This window comes from Salarias fasciatus, chromosome 8 (assembly GCF_902148845.1).
Source record: "Salarias fasciatus chromosome 8, fSalaFa1.1, whole genome shotgun sequence".
NCBI lineage: Eukaryota > Metazoa > Chordata > Actinopteri > Blenniiformes > Blenniidae > Salarias > Salarias fasciatus.
In genome coordinates, this window is record NC_043752.1 from 407,312 (window position 1) to 422,369 (window position 15,058).

The 15,058-nt window shown below is 52.7% G+C and overlaps 1 protein-coding gene across 1 annotated transcript in view; it reads right to left on the reverse strand.

The window, feature by feature from the left end:
• The window catches only part of myo1d (myosin 1D), a 43,247-nt gene that overhangs the window by 11,634 nt on the left and 16,555 nt on the right, over nucleotides 1–15,058 (reverse strand). The window contains exons 5-16 of the mRNA XM_030098576.1: nucleotides 14,821–14,874; nucleotides 14,632–14,727; nucleotides 14,289–14,405; nucleotides 14,001–14,204; nucleotides 13,766–13,911; nucleotides 13,413–13,527; nucleotides 12,097–12,267; nucleotides 5,590–5,660; nucleotides 4,662–4,736; nucleotides 4,283–4,415; nucleotides 4,043–4,209; nucleotides 2,719–2,926 (exon numbers count right to left, since the gene is read on the reverse strand). Of these exons, the coding sequence (XP_029954436.1) occupies nucleotides 2,719–2,926; nucleotides 4,043–4,209; nucleotides 4,283–4,415; nucleotides 4,662–4,736; nucleotides 5,590–5,660; nucleotides 12,097–12,267; nucleotides 13,413–13,527; nucleotides 13,766–13,911; nucleotides 14,001–14,204; nucleotides 14,289–14,405; nucleotides 14,632–14,727; nucleotides 14,821–14,874 (1,557 nt within the window). The remainder of the gene's footprint in view (nucleotides 1–2,718; nucleotides 2,927–4,042; nucleotides 4,210–4,282; nucleotides 4,416–4,661; nucleotides 4,737–5,589; nucleotides 5,661–12,096; nucleotides 12,268–13,412; nucleotides 13,528–13,765; nucleotides 13,912–14,000; nucleotides 14,205–14,288; nucleotides 14,406–14,631; nucleotides 14,728–14,820; nucleotides 14,875–15,058) is intronic.

The window sequence follows — 15,058 nt, forward strand, 5'->3', positions numbered from 1 at the left end:
CGCCCGGAGGAGGCGGCCTCCACCCGAGGCGTGACGGCGGCGCTCACAGCCGACAGCGATCGATACTCTCAGCAGATCAGACCTGGACCGGCGTCCATCAGCACCCCGGGTCACAGACAGGAGCCCAGAACAAAGCCTGCTGGACTCAGATCCAAACAAAGACCAGATCCAGAATCCTGCCGGGTGACTGGTTCAGAGGAGCCACCGGAGAATCAGCATCTCCTACTCTATTCCATCAACACAAAAAACTACTTCACATATAGTAGCGAGGAAAGCTCTGGAGGGTTCAGCTCTCCGATTCAACCCTCACTGTGACACAGTAAAACTACAAATACTCAAGTTACTGTAATGAAGTAGATTTTTTGTATTTTTATGAGTATTGTGTTTAATTCCAGTCATACTGTGTACTTACACTCTGAAATTCGCCATTTTTGAAAAGATTCTCATGAGACTCGGTTTCTGTTTGAAACCAACATCGTCGCCCCCTGCTGGAATTCCCCCGGAATTACAGCGGTACTGCTCCAGCAGAGGCTTCATGTTTCAGCAGTGGAGGAAGAACCGTCCAGAGACGGACAGCTGGAGACGAGACGGACACAGAGACAACACTGACCAGCGGAGACGAGGAAGTGTCCATGTAGCGTCACACACCAGGCATGCTACATGCTACATGCTAAAGAGTGTCAGGGCTCACACACCAGTGATGCTACATGCTACATGCTAAAGAGTGTCAGGGCTCACACACCAGTGATGCTACATGCTACATGCTAAAGAGTGTCAGGGCTCACACACCAGTGATGCGACATGCTACATGCTAAAGAGTGTCAGGGCTCACACACCAGTGATGCTACATGCTACATGCTAAAGAGTGTCAGGGCTCACACACCAGTGATGCTACATGCTACATGCTAAAGAGTGTCAGGGCTCACACACCAGTGATGCTACATGCTACATGCTAAAGAGTGTCAGGGCTCACACACCAGTGATGCTACATGCTACATGCTAAAGAGTGTCAGGGCTCACGCACCAGTGATGCTACATGCTACATGCTAAAGAGTGTCAGGGCTCACACACCAGTGAGGCTACATGCTAAACATGATTACATGTCGATGATGTAATCATGATTACTTTACTGCGTGACTGAAGTCTGCTTCTGCTGTGCGTCTGTTCAGGATGTTTCAGGTCAGAAATGTTCTGCAGCAGCGAAGCGAGAGCAGCAGGAAGAAGTAGGTCAGGAGGAGGAAGAGGTTCACGTCAGACCGGCTCCTCCTGGCCTCATGTTCACACCTCTGGCAGCGACACACCCGGCTCTGAGCTGCTCAACATGGCTGTGTGTGCAGAGTGTGTGACGAGCTGTGTGTGGAGAGTGTGTGACGAGCTGTGTGTGCAGAGTGTGTGACGAGCTGTGTGTGGACTGACTTTCTGCCTCCTGTCCCTGAGGCCTTTCTGTGATCAGTCGGCTAAACTCAGCACTGTCACGTTTGGTTTTCTGTTGTTCAGCTTCAGGCCACTAGTCGGAGCTGCAGAGCTCGAGAAGCTTCAACACTGCAGAGAAACTCTACGAAAACACAGATCTTAATTTAGAAAATGGAAACAAAGCAGAATGTTGGCTGTGATATCGATGCAACATCTAAACCCTGAGAAGCTGGTCTCAGGACTCCAGCAGAGGACCTCAGTCCCAGAGAACCGGAGAACAGTTCTGATCACAGCCGATGATCTCTGCTCCAGAAATAAACCGCCGCTTGTGTAACAGCAGACGGCGCCGTCCTCGTCTCAGAGGTGATTCACATGCAGGAGGAAGCTGCTCAGCTCCAGTAGAGCTCAGCCCAGAGTCTGAGCTCCATAAAGACAGGCAGATTATACCCTGGAATCACTGGAAATCACAGATCTGAGATCAGCTCTGATCCCTGAACACTGCCAAAGATCCTCAGCCTGGGAGAACAGGGGGACGTAACGGGAAACAACACCTGAATGAGCATCTTCCTCCTCTAACATCAGATTATAGAGCATCTTCTTCCTCTAACGTCAGATTATAGAGCATCTTCCTCCTTTAACTTCAGATTATAGAGCATCTTCTTCCTCTAACTTCAGATTATAGAGCATCTTCTTCCTCTAATGTCAGATTATAGAGCATCTTCCTCCTCTAATGTCAGATTATAGAGCATCTTCTTCCTCTAATGTCAGATTATAGAGCATCTTCCTCCTCTAATGTCAGATTATAGAGCATCTTCTTCCTCTAACTTCAGATTATAGAGCATCTTCTTCCTCTAACTTTAGATTATAGAGCATCTTCCTCCTCTAACGTCAGATTATAGAGCATCTTCTTCCTCTAACTTCAGATTATAGATCATCTTCTACCTCTAACGTCAGATTATAGAGCATCTTCCTCCTCTAACGTCAGATTATAGAGGATCTTCCTCCTCTATCGTCCAGATTATAGAGCATCTTTCTCCTCTAACGTCAGATATTAGAGCATCTTCTTCCTCTAACGTCAGATTATGGCATCTTCTTCCTCTAACTTCAGATTATAGAGTATCTTCTTCCTCTAACTTTAGATTATAGAGCATCTTCTTCCTCTAACGTCAGATTATAGAGCATCTTCCTCCTCTAACGTCAGATTATAGAGCATCTTCCTCCTCTAACGTCAGATTATAGAGCATCTTCCTCCTCTAACGTCAGATTATAGAGCATCTTCCTCCAGTGCAGACGGCCGCCCCTCACCTTCTGGAGGAAGAGGACGATCCTCTGGACCATGTCGGCCCGCTGCTCCTCCAGGCTGAACAGCGTCCTCGGCGTCCGGATGAAGACCTTGGTCTTGCCGTAGGCGGCGTCGCCGTCGAAGCCGCAGCCCTGCAGCAGCCGCCTCACGGCGTCTTTGTCTGACGGCAGGTCGTGGTTCGGCCAGGTGAACTCGGAGATCATCTTGTATCTGGAGGAAACCAGAGCTGGTTTACAATCGTTAAGCCCACAATATTTTATTTGCTTAAGTTTAACAAGAAAACTGTTGGAGTCTTTTTCTTTAATTAAGAGTTAAATCTATAGAAGAATAAAACTGTAAATAATGAACCGTCTATCTAAGACACAGCTTCATAAATGGAGGCTTTTATTTTGAACTGTGTCCTTGTTACTGTTGAAGTTAATTATCTGTATTCCAGATGAGTTTTTATTTATTTCACTGTTTAAACAGATTATTACAACTGAGCTAAATCATTTAAATGCATTATTCATGACGTATCCATGATATTTCTAACGAGGGACGGTTTTCTGCCCCCGTCAGAATTAAAACCTCATCGCTGCACATCTGTAAACAAATTACGAGTAATTGGGACGAGAAGTCAGGTGTGCGCATGAATTAAAGATGAGCGGTCAGAGAGCTGCTGCACAGCAGATTAACACGGTTTATCAACCAGCAATTATCATCAAACCAGACTCCTCATCAGGGGGCGGAGCGTGCGTGTGTGTGTGTGTGTGTGTGTGTGTGTGTGTGTGTGTGTGTGTGTGTGTGTGTGTGTGTGTGTGTGTGTGTGTGAGTGAGACCTGATTCAGGAGTTCAAGTTTTAATTCACATTAATTCCTACTGAAGCTGAATTTAATCTGCAGCAATCAGCCAATCAGATCACAGTCCACCAGATTACTGCGGAGCTCATTCCTCACTGCTCTGCTCTAATCTGATCTGCTCTAATCTGCTCTAATCTGATGTGATCTAATCTGATCTAATCTGATGTAATCTGATTTGATCTGATCTAATGTAATATGATTTAATCCAATCTCATTAAATCAAATCAAATCTAATCTGATCCAATCTAATCTGATCTAATCTGATCTAATCTAATCTGATCTGATCTGATCTGGTTAACTGTTTACCCAGAGGAAGTTCTGCCTGCTGCCTTCAGACTTCAGATTAGACCCGCTCCGCCGCCGCTCTAAACATCCTGAAATCCGGGTTGATCTGCTCCTTGAAGCTTCGGCTGCCGACACGCCTCAGAACGGCGCTCTCTAAATAAAGCGGTCTTCCCTCCAGACCGCCGCCGGGGCGGGGCGTTACCTCTGCAGGAAGCGGGGGTACGTCTGGCGGTAGGCGAAGCCGGCGCGGCGCACGCGCACGTTCTCCAGCAGGCCCAGGTACTCCACCTGGTGGCGGCAGCGCTCCTGCTCCAGCAGCAGCGGCGACTTCACCTCGTTGGGCTTGATGCAGCGCACGTAGTAGGGCTCCTGCAGGGGGCGGCAGAGGGTGAACGGGGTGAAACACCCCCCCCGCCCCGGCCCCCCGCGGTGCGGCGCTCACCTTGCTGGCCAGGTTCTCCACCAGGGAGATCATGGAGCTCTTGAAGAGCGTGGCGGCGGTCAGCGGCCGCTTGGTGACCTCGGTGATGCTCAGCTTGCCCTCGGGCCACATGGCCTTCAGCACCGGGTTGGAGCTGGACCGGGAGACCACATGACACGGGTCAGCGGCGCATCGAGACCCGATCAGGAGGACGGCTGCAGCTCGGCGGTCTGGGAGACCCGCACGAGCGGTCAGCCGGTCCTCACTGATACAGCTTCATGTTGTTCAGAGAGTTTTTCCTTCTCAGACAAATATGAGTCTGACCTTCAGAGAGCTTCAGAAAATCCTCACATTTAAATTCAGAAGTGTGTGTGTGTGTGTGTGTGTGTGTGTGTGTCACCTGTTGTACAGCAGCCTCTTGAAGTCCTGGAACAGAGTGTCTTTGTTCTTATCGATGAATCCGACCACGGAGTAGCTGAGAGAGCAGAGAGGCGTCAGTCTCAGCCGGCTGCTGGGTCACCGGTCCAGAACCCCGGTCCAGAACCCCGGTCCAGAACCCCGGTCCAGAACCCCGGTCCAGGATCCCCGGTCCAGAACCCCGGTCCAGGATCCCGGTCCAGAGCACCGGTCCAGGATCCCCGGTCCAGAACCCCGGTCCAGGACCCTGGTCCAGGATCCCCGGTCCAGAACCCCGGTCCAGAACCCCGGTCCAGAACCCCGGTCCCGGATCCCCGGTCCAGGACCCCGGTCCAGGATCCCGGTCCAGGACCCCGGTCCAGGATCCCGGTCCAGGACCCCGGTCCAGAACCCCGGTCCTGGATCCCCGGTCCAGGACCCCGGTCCAGGATCCCGGTCCAGAACCCCGGTCCAGGACCCCGGTCCAGGACCCTGGTCCAGGATCCCCGGTCCAGAACCCCGGTCCAGAACCCCAGTCCAGAACCCCGGTCCCGGATCCCCGGTCCAGGACCCCGGTCCAGGATCCCGGTCCAGGACCCCGGTCCAGGATCCCGGTCCAGAGCACCGGTCCAGAGCACCGGTCCAGGATCCAGTCTTTCCTCCTCCTCACCCAGATCCATCAGCATCCTTTTTCCTCCCTCATTATTTTCTAACACTCTAAAGGTTTCTGTTCCATGTTTGACCATTTGGAGCTAAAACTCTGCAGAGCAGCTTTATTCTGCACGATCAGCGACGTCTGCAGCGTCACTCTGGCTCTAACCCGACGTCTGGAATGTTTAGTTTCAGAGACAAGAGGACGATGAAGGTGAAGTCCGTCTTTCTGAGGTTGGACTCCTGGAGGGTGAAGATATGAAACCCGGGGAGATACCTACACCACATCCCCGGCGTAGTGACGGATCCGGAAGTCCCGGTCAAACTCCAGACTCTTGTCGGTCGGTGAGAGCTGCAGTGAGAGAGAGAGAGAGGGGCGAGAGAGAGAGAGAGAGGGAGGGAGAGAGAGAGAGAGAGAGGGAGAGAGAGAGAGAGAGAGGGGGAGAGAGAGAGAGAGAGAGAGAGAGAGAGAGAGAGAGAGAGTCAGTACTCTGGTCAGGGTTCCTCCTGCTGGTCCACCGTCAGACCAGAACAACAGCTCAGGACCAGGAGAGCAACCGGAAACCAGGGAGGGAGCGGCTCTCTGCTGCTCTGCTGGACGCGGTCCAACATGTGGCCCACGGGCCCAAACAGGGCCGCTGCTCGACTTCAACGGCTGAATCTTCAAAAGACCGAAAGCAAGAATAATAAAAGGGCAGGAGGCGCTGAGGGTCAGGATGGGACACTGGGTTCCAGAGTGTGTGTGTTTCAGAGAGTGTGTGTTTCAGAGTGTGTGTGTTTCAGAGAGTGTGTGTTTCAGAGTGTGTGTTCCTGCCCTCTGATTTCTCCTCCAGTGTGAATAAACTGCTGCATTTCTTCCTCCCAGCCTTCAGACCTCCTAATAATCCCTTTATCTTCGCTGCAGACGAGTCAGAGCATGAAGGGTGAAGCAGCTCCGAGAGGAGAGACGAAGAGCCCGGCTGGCAGCTCTGGAGGAGAGGATGGAGGGAGGAGGAGGAGGAGGAGGAGGAGAGGATGGAGGGAGGAGGAGGAGGAGGAGGAGAGGATGGAGGGAGGAGGAGGAGGAGGAGGAGAGGATGGAGGGAGGAGGAGGAGGAGGAGGAGAGGATGGAGGGAGGAGGAGGAGGAGGAGGAGAGGATGGAGGGAGGAGGAGGAGGAGAGGATGGAGGGAGGAGGAGGAGGAGGAGAGGATGGAGGGAGGAGGAGGAGGAGAGGATGGAGGGAGGAGGAGGAGGAGGAGAGGATGGAGGGAGGGAGGGGAACAGTGTGATGGGGTGAGACGGTGTGAAGAGTGATCCTGTTCCTGTATGTAGGTCAGAGAGCAGAGCAGGAAGCGTGAATGAACCGAGCTCCGCTGCTGCTGGAAACGTTGCGATTTCCTCGTTTCAGCTAAGAGTTGAGATCAGACGGACACAGACGTGAAGGAAAATTTAAAAAAAACCTTCCTGAGCCTCGTCTCAGGTCAGCTCCATGTTCTCCCTGAGCCTGTGAGGCTCTCCTCACACACCAGCCAGCAGGGGCGCTGATGGACGGACGGACGCTGGGCAGAAGGAGGCCCTGCAGTCAGAACTGAGGGCTGAAAGAACCCTCCGGAACCAGAGGAACCGACGCAGGAGGAGAGGATTCCAACCACTGACCTCATGACGAGGCGCTGGGCCGTCACACCGAGAAGCCAGAGAGCCGCCCGACACAAATTCAACTCCACAGCACGACTCTGGGAGAGGAGCCATCACGCACGCACGCATGCATGCACGCGCACGCACACACGCACACACACACACCCCTATATGTTGTGAGGACACTCATTGACAGAATGCATTTCCTAGCCCCTTACCCTCACCCTAACCCTCAAAAATTAATGCCTAACCCTAAACCTAACCTAAACCTGACTGTGACCCTAAACCAAAAACCAAGTCTGAACCTCAAAAAGGCCAAAAAAGGCCTGTCCAATAGTGAGGACCGGCAAAAATGTCCTCACTTTCCAAAAATTGTCCTCACTTGTAAGGTTAAAAACCCAGTGTCCTCACAACATATAGCTGTACAAGTACACGCGCACGCACGCACGCACACACGCACACACGCACACACACACACACACAGTCTTGTATTTCTATCCTTGTGGGGACCGTCCATTGACTCCCATTCATGTCTAGCCCCTAACCCTGACCCTTACCCTAACCCTAACCCACACCACAACAAAGCCTAACCCTAAAGAAAAGTTTTTGCACTTTTACTTTTTTCAGTAACAACAACATGGTCAAGAAAACACTGTTTCTCCTACTTAGGACCGGAAAAAGGTCCCCACAAGGCACGTCGTTCCACGTTTTGCTATCCTTGTGGGGACATTTGGCCCCGACAAGGATAGAAATACAAGAACACACACACACACACACACACACACACACACACACACATTTCTACTCTTTCAACCAGGACTCCTAGCCGCCATGTAACCGGATACACGTGAGATTACTGATCTTGTTCTATAGCAGTTACACGCTATGACCACTAGGGGGCTCCGTCTCCACTGAAACAGTCCCTTTAAATCAAGCCAGCTGTTCAGTTCACTAATGTTATTACCTGCAGCTTTCAGGAAACATCATTATATTTATTGGTGAAAACAAATCGAGGAGGAAAATGACGTTAACGAGTTATTGATTTTTTTAAACGGTTATGATTTGTGATCTGTGTGAACGTAGACGCTGACACCCCGAACAAAAACACACACCAAACCCACAAAACACAACACCCTGCAGCAGACAGACAAACAGACGCCGCTTCAGACGGCAGCCTGCATCTGCTGGAAGCCAACCCGAGTCTCACACACCCCATCAGCCACACTCCACCGCGCACACACACACTGTCTGCTCTGTGTGTGTGTGTGTGTGTGTGGGGACAGGAACGTCCACCGTCCTCGCTCCTTTAAACCATGAAATCCTCCCTGCAGGAAACGTCTGAACGAACCAGGAAAAGTCAAAAACAACCACCGAACACTCGACTGGAAGCTGCTGCTGTCTGACAGGTTTTTAAAAACGTAAGGAAATAAAGAGAAACTCTCCTGATCACACACAGTTATCCCACTGCAAACTTTAAAACATGGAGAAATAAAAATCCTGATACATAATATTTAACTGGATGTATCAGAAAACCCCAGAAGTCTGAATTTATTTAATTTTTAAGTAAGATTTGACATTACTTTGATTTTAATGCTACGAAAAAGAATCCAGTAACGTTTAGTTGTTCTAAATTCTGACATTTAAGTGTTTTTGGTCCAATTCTCACTGAAACTGAACGTTTTCATGTATTAAAGGACTAAAAACAGAATTTCTAGACAGATAGATAGATAGATAACTACTTCATTGATCCCATAGGGAAATTGAAAAGGCAGTCTGTGCTCACATTCACACTTAAAATGCATTCCAGCTATGGACTGATCAAAGGCCCAAGAGAGGAACATAAGGAGAAAACAGGTGATTATGCCTCCATGAAATCAGTTCATCCACCCGTTCATCCCTCTGTCATCCATCTCTTCCAGACAGAAAGAAGAAACTCAAACGGCCGGGCCTCTTCGGCTGCAGCTCCTCCAACTGAACTCCGATTTACTGAAACATTCAATTGTTTTGTCGTCAATAAAACACGTTAAAAACACTAAAACCAGAACAGAGAGGACAGACGGAGACACCTGGACGGAGACACAGAGCACTCTGAGCTGCAGGACAGCCCCCCCGGCCCCCCCGCGGAGGTGCGGGTTCGAGGCCAGGCCTCCCGAGGAGCGGCAGCTGACCGTCCCCCAGCCTGTGGACACGAGGAGGACGAGGACTTCACGGCTTCACGCTCACTGCACTGAGCAGCAGCTGTCGGGGCTGAACAGACCGGCGCTGCGTCCTGATTGGACGGACAGACACCCGGCGGACGGCGGCCGCTTCACGTCCGCCACGTGTCCTCAGAGAGAGACAGCTCCCACCCTCCACAGCCTCCAGCGTGGCTCAGACCTGAGGTGGACGACTCACACTTCCTGTTAGCGCCCGGCAGCTCCTGCACACCAGGCGAGCTGCCGGCGTGGTTAAAGGTCAGCGAAGTGAAGAACCGACGGCTGAAGCAGAAACCCTGAAGCTCCGAGGAAGGAGTTCTGGAGGGAACCGGACGTTCTGGAGCAGCAGGACTGAAGAACACCGAGAAGAATCCTGAAGCTCAGCGGGATCACTGGAAGGAGCAGGGCCTGTAGTACCACTCCGTACCACCAGATGGTGCAGCGAGTCAGTCCCTGAGCAGCCTGTCTGCAGTGGGATTGGAACCAGCGACCCTCTGATCTGAGCTGCGGCCGGCAGAGCGACGTCACCTCGCTAGAGCTGAACTGACCGAATTCAATATGTACAGTATCTACTGAGTTACTGAACTTGAAATTCAGAAAGGTGTGAAGGTGAGGTCCAGACAGTCACAAAGAAAAAACAAAACAGGTGTTCATGAGATTCATGTAATCAGAAGGTGAAGCAAGAGGTGACCTGTGACCTCTGTGACCTCTGTGACCTCTGTGATCTGGTTTCTCTGATTCAGACAAACTGAATCCAGACGAGGACGAGATTTAATGAGCCGACGTCAAGACAGCAGCACCTGGAGACAGACGGAACAACACAGCTGCTACTCTGTGTGTGTGTGTGTGTGTGTGTGTGTGTGTGTGTGTGTGTGTGTGTGTGTGTGTGTGTGTGTGTGTTCCTTCACCACACTGACCGACTGTCTGTGATGTAAGTTTAGACTCCACATGCATCATTCTGTGAATGAATGGATGAAGGAATCAACAGTGTGTGTGTGTGTGTGTGTGTGTGTGTGTGTGTGTGTGTGTGTGTGTGTGCAGAGATGGACAGTTGCATCATTCAGCCCTGGAAGCAGAATGACAACATAACAGCAGATCGTGTTACAGGATCTGACTCATTCCAGCTTCATCTAGTCTCATCGTCTCTCCCGACAGAAAAGACTTCACCAATCGCTCATCGATCTACCGATCGGTAGATCGACCAATCACATCCCAGAAACGATCCGCCGGCAGGTTCCTCCCTGCACAGCTCACGTCTGAATCTGAACACTGGACGTTACTTCATGACAGCATGAAGAAGAACATGAGGAACACACTGAGGAGATGAAGCTCCATCCAGCCATGAGAGGCGATCACAGAACACACTGATCGGAAGATGAAGCTCCATCCAGCCATGAGAGGCGATCACAGAACACACTGATCGGAAGATGAAGCTCCATCCAGCCATGAGAGGCGATCACAGAACACACTGATCGGAAGATGAAGCTCCATCCAGCCATGAGAGGCGATCACAGAACACACTGATCGGAAGATGAAGCTCCATCCAGCCATGAGAGGCGATCACAGCGTGTTGAATGAATTGTATATCTGGATGACTTGCAGCAAATAAGAGTTTTCATCCTTTGATAGAGAGATCATTTCTCTTCATCCTACAGTTTAAAAGCATCAATAAGATGCATTTAATAAAAAATAAAATAAAATAAAGCACTGCGCATTCTGCACATCATGGTGCGTTTCATCTAATCCCTATTAAAAACTAGAGATATTCTAATTCAGGAGAGTCAAACTCATTTCAGGTCAAAGGTCACAAACACACCAGTTCTGTCCTGAGAGAACCGGACCGCTGAAACAGAGACAGAACCACCGAGTCTGGTTCTGTCTGCAGAGGTGGGAGATTGGAGCCTGATCAAGTCATCTCCATGTTTTTGCTCTGACCTCGTATCACACCAGCTGAATCTGACCAGCCCTGCTCCTCAGCTGGTCTGTGGTACATGGTGAGGGCAGAAACATGGCATGGAGATGACTTGATGAAGCTCCAGTCTCCCACCTCTGCTGTCTGGGCCTGGTTCTGCTGAGTCTCGTCTGGGCCTGGTTCTGCAGGTTCTCCTCCTCTGAGCCTGGTTCTGCTGGTTCCTTCCTGTCCCGGCTCATCAGGGAGTCCTGGTTCTTCTCTCACGTCCTGGTCTCTGTTTCTTCCACAGTAAAAGATCATCTTATCTGACGTTTCTGCTGAAATGATTTTAATCTGCTTTTAACATCATGTGGAAGATTTTTTCAGACACTTTGGAAAAAAAATCCAAACCGTTAATCTGGATTAAAGCTCCTGTAAAAACCTGCTGGATCCTCTGAGGCTCCATAATTCCTGTGAAAAGGGCCGTTAAAGTTGTGTTGCCTGGTAACCGGATCCAGACAGGACAGAGGGTTGAACTACAACCGTCCCTGGTTCGTACTGATTCAAGGAAATGTTTGCTCCAGGGAGCAACAGCTGGAAACAGCTGGATCTCCGATCTGTGACGCTGTGTGAGAAGAGCAGGTGAGAGGAGCAGCGGAGGAGAGGTTCATCAATCGATACAGCCCACAGACCCCCCACCGCCGATCTGGACCGAGCCCCCCCCCCACCCCCACCCGGACCGAGCCGGGTCCACAGCTTCCTGATCACAGAGCATTTTATTCACCCTGAACTCTGCCCAGAGGCTCGTCTGCCGGGTCCAGCAGGTCTGGACGGGTTCTGGACGGGTTCTGGACGGGGCCTGGAGCCCCCCCCCCGCTGCGCTCTCATTGGCCGACAGTGACGTCACTCCAGCAGAGTGTTGAGTCGGACTGGCTGCAGCTTTTCCCCTGGCGTCTGTCGCCCTCATGTGTTCACACTGTGAACTGCAGCCCTCTGAACTGACCCCCTTTGAGTCTGACCGGGTGGTGCAGGAGGGCGGCGGTCTGGAGGTGAACTCAGGAGGACAGGGACAGCGGCGGTCTCACCTTGCGGCTGGTGTAGTGGGCGTGTTTGGCCAGTTTCCCATTGAGGCCCTGCAGGAAGACCTCGTCGGTGACCTTCCCCACGTTCATGCAGGCTTCGTCCAGGACGGAGAAGATGCCTTTATGCTGCTGCTCCACCAGATCCACGATGATCTGGTTGTTGAAGTAATCGATCTGAGGAGAGGAACGGCTGGATCAACATCCTGGAACCTTCAACCACCTGAGAAACCCGATAAAACCACCTTCATTCACCACTTCCTTAAATAACTCTGATCCAACTCATGTGATTCGTCTGTTCTCTTTTCTTTCAGACTTCACTGATGTGCAGACAGAAGGAGATCGTTACAAAACCCAAAACCAGTGAGGCTGGCATGTTCTGTAAATCGTAAATAAAAACAGAATACAATGCTTTGCAGACGCTTTTCAACTTATATTCAGCTGAACACACAGCAAAGACAAGACATCTAACGTTGGAACTGGTAAACTGTGTTATTCTTCACAGTTGTTGGCTCAATACCAGCTGGTAGTAACAGAGTGTGGGTTCTGGACTGGCCTGCCTGGAGTCCAGACCTGTCCCCCACTGGGAATGTGTGGCGCAGTATGAAGCGTAAAACAACGTCGGAGACGCCGGACAACTGACGCGGTACGTCAAGCGAGAATGGGAAAGAATTCCACCTGAAAAGCTTCAGAAATCGTCTCCTCGCTTCCCAAACGTTCACTGTTAAAAGGAAAGGCCACGGAACACAGCGGTAAAAATGCTTCTGTGCCAACTTTTTTGCAACGTGTTGCTGCCAGTAAATTCTAAGCTCATGATTATTTGCAAAAGAAGATAAAGTTCCTCAGTTTGAACATTGAATATCTTGTCTTTGCAGCGTATTCAGTTGAATAAAAGTGAAGCAGCAGGGTGGAGCAGCGGGGGAGCAGCAGGGTGGAGCAGCAGGGTGGAGCAGCAGGGTGGAGCAGGGTGGAGCAGCAGGGTGGAGCAGCAGGGTGGAGCAGCGGGGCGGAGCAGCAGGGTGGAGCAGCAGGGTGGAGCAGCAGGGTGGAGCAGCAGGGTGGAGCAGCAGGGTGGAGCAGCGGGGGAGCAGCAGGGTGGAGCAGCGGGGGAGCAGCAGGGTGGAGCAGCAGGGTGGAGCAGCGGGGTGGAGCAGCAGGGGAGCAGCGGGGTGGAGCAGCGGGGTGGAGCAGCAGGGTGGAGCAGCAGGGTGGAGCAGCAGGGTGGAGCAGCGGGGCGGAGCAGCAGGGTGGAGCAGCGGGGTGGAGCAGCAGGGTGGAGCAGCAGGGCGGAGCAGCAGGGTGGAGCAGGGCGGAGCTCCTACATGTCTCCAGGGGATTCCCTCTCGCTGGTACTCCTCCTGCTCCTGCTTCAGCACCAGCTGGATGAAGAGCTGCTGCAGCTTCTCGTTGCAGTAGTTGATGCAGAACTGCTCGAAGCTGCAGGACGACGACGACGCAGAGGTGAGGACGCACAAAACACAGCAGGACAACACAAAACACACAAAACATCAATACAGAGGAGAACACACACATCGAGTCTCATCATTTGGTCCACAGCCTGTTGGACTGTTCAGGACGCAAAACTGATCGAAATGTAGACTTTCAAAATAAAAGCGTGCGTGCGAGAGGCACCAGAAGTGGAGGATGATGGGAGAGGGCCGCCGTTCCTCCTCACCTGTTGTTCTGGAAGATCTCGAAGCCGTAGATGTCCAGCACGCCGATCACCGTGTTCTTGCCGTGGACCCGGGCGTCGTAGTTCTTCACCTCGATGATGTCGTTGATCCGGCCCACGATCCAGCAGAAGAGGCGCTCGTACATGGCCTGAGAGCAGAGGGAGGGGTGTGTGTGGAGGAGTGTGTGTGTGTGTGTGTGAGTGTGTGTGTGTGTCTCGGCCGCCGCCGCCGCCTGACCTTGGCGAGCGCGTCGCGGCCGTAGCTGGCCTCCTGCTCGGTGTGCTGCTTCTCGATGACGTCGCGGCCCGTGGCCACCGTGCGGTACAGCAGCGCCTTCTCCACGCCGTCCTCGCTGCTGGACAGCAGGTCCCGCAGGACGGACACCAGCTTGACGTTCTCGATCAGCGTCGTGTCTCCGTCCACGCCGAAGGTCAGGTTTCCCTGGAGGGACGGGAGCGGCGGCGTGAAGACCGGCGGGGCCCCGCGGCCCCGATCCCTTCAGAATAAAGGCCGAGGCGGCGTTACCAGGTGCAGGATGGCGGCCAGGATCCGGTAGACCGTCTGGATCTCGTCTCCGGTGAAGCCGATCACTTTCATGGCGTCGGCGACGGCCTTGAAGTCTGCGCCGTCGTTGATGGACGACTGGAGACAGAAGAGAGGATCAATAAACACCGACCCGTTTCCACGGACCAGAAACCCTCCTGAGGACTGGAGTCCTAAACAGGAAGCAGGAAGTAGGAAACAGGAAGTAGGAAAGTCAAAAACCAGCAGAAGAACTGGACGGCGGCTGAGAGAAGAAACCCTGGAGGAGAGGTGGAGCCAGCTGACGGCCAGCGGACCGCCGGCCGGCGTGACGGATTAACTGTACCTTGATCTGACCTCCGACCTTGATGTAGCTGTACGCCGTGGCGTCCTTCTGCATGTGCAGCAAGCGGATCAAGGAGTCCGGAGCTCCCCGGAGCAGCTGAGGACCACACACACACACACACCGGGGTTCACTCCGTGAGGACAACCCTCAGCACCGTGGGAGGAGCACTGGTTCGAATCCAGAGGTTACCTGGTAGAAGGAGTGGAAGCTCCGCTCTCCGTCCTGCTGGAAAATGACTCTGGACTGACGGAGGAGGAGAGAGAGCGTCAGCGGACTTTTATTCTCGACCGACCCCCCTGGACCCCCCGCTGGGCCCCCGCCAGGCCCCCGCCGGGCCCCCGCTGGGCCCCCGCCGGGCCCCTCTGGGCCCCCCGCCGGGCCCCCCGCCAGGCCCCCGCCGGGCCCCCGCCGGGCCCCACTGGGCCCC